The sequence below is a fragment of the Uloborus diversus genome, chromosome 1 (genome assembly GCF_026930045.1).
Source record: "Uloborus diversus isolate 005 chromosome 1, Udiv.v.3.1, whole genome shotgun sequence".
Taxonomy (NCBI): Eukaryota; Metazoa; Arthropoda; class Arachnida; order Araneae; family Uloboridae; genus Uloborus; species Uloborus diversus.
In genome coordinates, this window is record NC_072731.1 from 221,711,622 (window position 1) to 221,717,322 (window position 5,701).

The 5,701-nt window shown below is 36.5% G+C and overlaps 1 protein-coding gene across 1 annotated transcript; it reads left to right on the top strand.

Annotated features, from left to right (window-relative positions):
- Window positions 1-1,138: 1,138 nt before the first annotated feature.
- LOC129218881 (uncharacterized) lies at window positions 1,139-3,151 on the top strand. Its single transcript, XM_054853204.1, has 2 exons — window positions 1,139-2,147; window positions 3,132-3,151. Exons 1-2 carry the CDS (start codon window positions 1,139-1,141, stop codon window positions 3,149-3,151), a joined length of 1,029 nt encoding a protein of 342 aa, XP_054709179.1.
- Window positions 3,152-5,701: the final 2,550 nt, after the last annotated feature.

Sequence of the window (5,701 nt, forward strand, 5' to 3'; positions counted from 1 at the left end):
GGCTCTATATGACGCGGGGAAAGGAAAAGTAACTGGAAGTGTGACAGCACATGTGTTTTAACAATATGCCTATGAAAAATGATGTGACATGGGACAAGTGGAGGGGAGAGTGTACGGTGAAGTGTGACCCTTTGGAATACGGGAGTGGGGAGTCAAAGTGTTATCCTTATTTCATTCCTCCGTGCCCTCATTCATTCTGGCATGCACTGTTTCTAGCGGCACCACGATTCAACTGACGATTTTGACGTCACTTAAGAACTTCTCCCACTAGGTTCAAATGGACTTTGACAGTTAGAAACTGTTCTAGGGTTTAATGTAGCCGAGAGTATGTGAGTTAAACGCGAGTCGTAGATTCGCGCTGTTTCTGCTACCGAGTGTGGAAATCGGTTTATAGAGAGCTAGGCACTTCCGAAGAAATATATTTAGTTGTTCTTCTTCATATTGAGTGTACTTATGTGGACACTGGCTGCTGGAATGTAGTTAAACAATTCATGACACATGCGTGCTTTTATCTGTATAAGAAATTTAGGTAAAATTCTGTAAGACTTAAGAAGTGTAAAGGCATGGTCCAAATTTAGCAGTTTTTAAATTGGCTTACATTCTCCTGAGTACAATGGGAGTGGCCTCTTTTTCCAATGAGCGTTGTTTTTAGACATAAAATATTTAAAATATGGATGTAAAATGAACATAAGCATGATAAAAGAAACCTAAACATATCTTGGCATATAATGACTATAACTTATGACGTTTGGTCTGGTTTTTATTTCTGCCATATATTAAACTATTTCTCTCGTCTGACTTTTTTTTGGATATTGTTAGAAACTGAAGTGAAGAGAGTTTCAAGAGAATGATAAATGTGTGCACGAGAAAACGTCAGAACACTGAAAAATAAAATTAAAATCAGTAGGAGTTTAAAAATGGTGCTGTAATGCACAAATGTTTTTGGCTCTGTAGTTTTCTGGTAGTTATAGCAAAATAAATGTCTTTTTTATGAAGAAAAGGTGAACTTCTTGGATTCCAGCACCACGCATTGATTAATGCAGTCCTGATAAAATAACTCATCGTTAGAATTTGAGTTTGTATTCAACATAATTTTGGCGTCCGTGACAGGACGGGTGCTTGGAACTTGTATAAGAAGATGGATTTAACTACATTGAAAGCTCAGAGAAAAGGACTGAGGGCGTCTTTTACCCTCAGTATGAAAAAAATTGAAGCTGAACTTTCGAAGGAAATTACTGGTTCGGATGAACTTTTAATTTTAAGAAATCAGATTTCTGACAAAATCAAGCGGCTAGATGATTGTCAGAGCATAATATCTGAGCTGTTGTTGAAAGATAAAAATGCCGAGGAAGCATATTATGAAGATTGTGAAGAAGCAGAAAATTATCGGGACAAATTTATTGAAATTTGCTCTCTGCTTGATGTAAAACTTGAAAATGTTCAGCGTAATGGGAACATTAGTAAGCGCAACTTTAAGCTGCCGACGATAAAACTTAAAAAGTTTAACGGCGAAGCAAGAGAATTTTTAAATTTTTGGAGCCAGTTTAAGAAAATCCATGAGGACAAGGGCATTGATAATGAAGATAAAATGCAGTATTTAATTCAATCGATGGAACCTGGTTCGAAGGCAGAAAGATTAGTGCTGAGTTTTCCTGCTACCGGAGAAAATTATAGTAGAGCAATACAGCAGTTAAAGGAAAGATTTGGCCGTGATGATCTGCTGGTGCAAGTGTATGTTCGAGATTTATTGAGACTAGTTATGAAAAATGCTGCCGCAGGACGGGAGAAAGCTGATCTTCCATCCCTCTATGACGAATTGGAAGGAAAACTTCGCGCGTTGGAAACCCTTGGACGGACAAAAGAAAAGTATGGAGATTTCTTGACGCCTTTGGTTGAGAGCTGTCTGCCGGAAGAAGTTTTAGTAACGTGGGAAAGAAGCCGAAATCATAATTTAACCGAAGATAAGAACTGTCGCAGTTTAGAGCAGTTAATGAACTTTCTTCGCCAAGAAGTCAATGGAGAAGAAATGGTTCGTCTTGCAAGAGCTGGTTTCGGCGCAAATTCAAATTTGTGCAAACGAGAGCCCACAACTGAGAAGGAAAGCGACCTGCCGACAGCTGCAGCGTTAGTAAGTACTGAGAAAGAAGGTAAGCGATTTCAACGTTGTATTTTTTGTGAAAAAGGTCATTCAAGTAAAAGATGTTTCATTGCAAAAAAGATGACTTTAAATGAAAAACAAAAAATATTGTTAAAAAAGGGGGTTTGTTTTATATGTTTTAATTCAAATCATATTAGTAAATATTGTAATGTAAAAAGAGAGTTAAAATGTAATGGTTGTGAAGAACCTCATTTTTATGTAATGTGTCCAAAGCTGGAAAGCAAAAGTTGTGAAGCTAAGGATGCAGTAGTTTCTAAGTCTGAAAATTCTCTCTCTAACTTTGATAAAACTCAAACTGTATTTTTGCAAACTCTGTGTGTTCGGATTAAATGTAATAATCGAGAAAAAATAATTCGGGCTTTGGCAGATTCTGGTAGTCAAAGTAGTTATGTAAGTCAGAAAGTTTTGTCTGAGCTGAAAGCAACTCCACTTCGTGAAGAAACAGTGATTCACTCGTTATTTGGGGGGAGGGAAACGAACCCAAAACGGCATAAGATATTCACTGTTGAAGTGAGGGGTTTGAAAGGGTCTTTTGCTTGTAGTTTTGAAGCTCTTTCTGAAAGGAAAATTTGTAGTTTTATACCAAAAGTTAGCAATCCTTATATTTTGAATGAATTAAAGAAAAAGAATATTGAAGTTTCGGTATAACTTTGATATACACCCCCAAAAATTACGCGCCAAATCTGGCATTCCCTACGGACTTTTTAGGGTTGCTGTTCCTTATTTTGGTGTTGCCAATTTAGGTTTTTTCAGCTTTTAGGTTTTTGCTGTTGCCAAATTTAGTATTTTCATGTATTTTGTACCGTTTTTTGAGTTTCTTTTAAAGTTTTGTGGCAACAATTTTTGTGGCAACAAAGTTTTGTGTCAACAAAAACAAAAAAGTCGCCAAATTTCCGATTTGGGGGGGTATATCAAAGTAGTTCCGAAGTTTCTGATTCCCTTTGTAAAATGAAAGAAATTGATCTTTTAAAAGGGGCAGATGTTTTAGGATAATTGCTGACGGGACGTTTAGTAGATTTAGAATCCGGCCTTACTGCCGTATAAATGAAGCTTGGGTGGACTGTTATGGGTAAGCAGAACACAAATGAGAAAGATGATGTTTTCAGAACATTATCGATGCATGCTAAAAATATTCCTTTGAATGAATTGTGGGAATTTGAAAGTATAGGAAGAACAGATCCCACTTGCAATGTTAATAAGAAAGCATGCATAGGAGAACATTTAGCTGAATTTGAGGATAAATTGAAAATTCTTCCTTGTGGAAGATATGAAGTAGAGCTTCCTTGGAAGTATGATTTTTCGAACTTACCAGATAATAAGGATTTAGCCTGGAAAGGGAACGAAAAAATTATTAAGTCAAAATGTAGTAATTTGCTTGAGAATTACCAAAATGTATTCAAAGAATGGGAAAACTTGAATATTATTGAGCGCGTACCAGATTCGGAATTAGAGAATAAGTGCCACTATCTACCACATAAGCCTGTTATAAAAATAGATAGTAAGACCACAAAAGTTCGGCCTGTTTTTGATGCTTCAGCATCCCAGAGAGGTAAGTCTTCTTTGAATGAATGCTTGTTTAAAGGAATGAACCTCATTGAACTAATATCTGATATTGATAGATTGAGGTTGCATCCTATAGGGTTGAGTGTAGGTATTGAAAAGGTATATAGCCCTCCTGAATATGAGATTGCACAGAAGTTGGAATGTTCTTTCTTTGTGGACAATTGTGTAACAGGGGTTCATAATACTGAAGAAGAAGCGAAGTTCGTCGAACAATCGCAACTTATTATGTCAAAGGGATGTTTTAACTTGCGAGTGTTTAAAAGCAATGTAGCTTCTGAAAATGTTACGAAGCATTCAGGGGAAGCGTCTATTTTAGGAATTTTATGGAATTTGGATAATGACACTCTAAGGTGTAATATAAATATAGAAGCATTGACTTGTGAAACAAAAATTATAAAGCGTTTAATTTTATTTAAAGTGCAAAAGATTTTTGATCCCATCGGCTTATTAAGCCCTGCTACATTGCTTCCTAAACTGATACTGCAAGATGCTTGGAAGTTAAAACATTCCTGGGATTTAGAACTACCCCCTGATATTGTAAATAAATTTTTGAAATGTTTCAAGGAAATTGCATTGTCAAATAACGTAACTTTGCCATGCTACATAATAACCAATTCTACAACAGAACTGTATGTATTTGTGGATGCTTCTAAAGAAACCTACGTGGCGTGCGTCTACGATCGTTCAGTAGTGGAAATTGAAGTTGAAATATATCTCGTTAGGTCTAAATCTAGAGTAGATCCACTAAAATCACTGAGTATTCCTCGGTTAGAGCTTATCGCTTGCTGCATAGGTGCTAGACTTTTGCAAGAAAAATGGAAATTGACTCAGCCTGAGTTGTGGAAACATATTTTTGGAACAATGAATATAGCTGATGTATTGTCGCGAGAATTCAGCCCTAGACAATTCTTTGACTTCAAGCGGTGGGAATTACCGACCTGGCTGAAGTTGGCGCCAGAAAAGTGGCTATTAAGTGAAGTAGATTGGAGACCAAAAGAAGTAGACGCGAAGAGAAAAATATTAACAATTACCACTATTGATCTGAATCTGGACGCACCGCTTTTGCCTCCAAAGTTGGTTCGTATTGTTAATGAATTACTAAAACAAAGTCTTGGCAAATCATTATTAAATTATGATGAGCTGAACACATTGATATGTGATTGTGAATCAGTAATTAATTCAAAGCTTCTAACATATGTGTCAGAAAACCCTCAGGAGTTGATTCCTCTCACACTTGCAATGTTCCTTATTGAAAACTGTAGTTCGGATGTTACAGATATTGATCATGTGGATTTGCAAAGTCTAAGAAAGAGAATAAGATGTAGATATAAGCTGTTCAATGAATTAAGACAGCGTTTCAGAAAAGAATATTTAGGCCAATTAATTCAAAAACACAATGAGAAGCCAACTCGAGAGCCAAGAGTTGGCGAAATTGTTTTAATTGGCGACGATAATAAAAAACGCGTGTTTTGGCCTTTGGCGAAAATTATTGAATTGATTCCTGGACGAGATAAAAGGGTTCGCGCTGTTAGGCTCAAAACTCAAAATGGGATTTTTGTTCGTCCAGTGGGACGTGTTTACCCATTGGAGATACGTACTGATGATGAGCCAGTTGCAATTTGAGACAAAGCCATGAGTGAGAAGGAATCATATCCTAAGGAAGGTGTTCAGAAGTGTTGTTAAAAAGTGTTATCCTGATATTGTTCTGAAAAAATGTACCAGATGTGGAAGGTGTGTGAAAGAACCAAAAAGACTGGATCTTTTAAATAATGCGTGTTACATGTTTGAGACCCTTCCCAGAGTCTCAAAGGGGGGAGGTATGTTAGAAACTGAAGTGAAGAGAGTTTCAAGTGAATGATAAATGTGTGCACGAGAAAACGTCAGAACACTGAAAAATAAAATTAAAATCAGTAGGAGTTTAAAAATGGTGCTGTAATGCACAAATGTTTTTGGCTCTGTAGTTTTCTGGTAGTTATAGCA

Coding starts and splice junctions, on each gene's coding strand:
- LOC129218881 (XM_054853204.1), top strand. CDS start 1,139: ATGGATTTAACTACATTGAAAGCTCAGAGAAAAGGACTGAGGGCGTCT. Junction 2,148..3,131: donor AGTAAGTACTGAGAAAGAAG/GTAAGCGATTTC, acceptor ATCTTTTAAAAG/GGGCAGATGTTTTAGGATAA.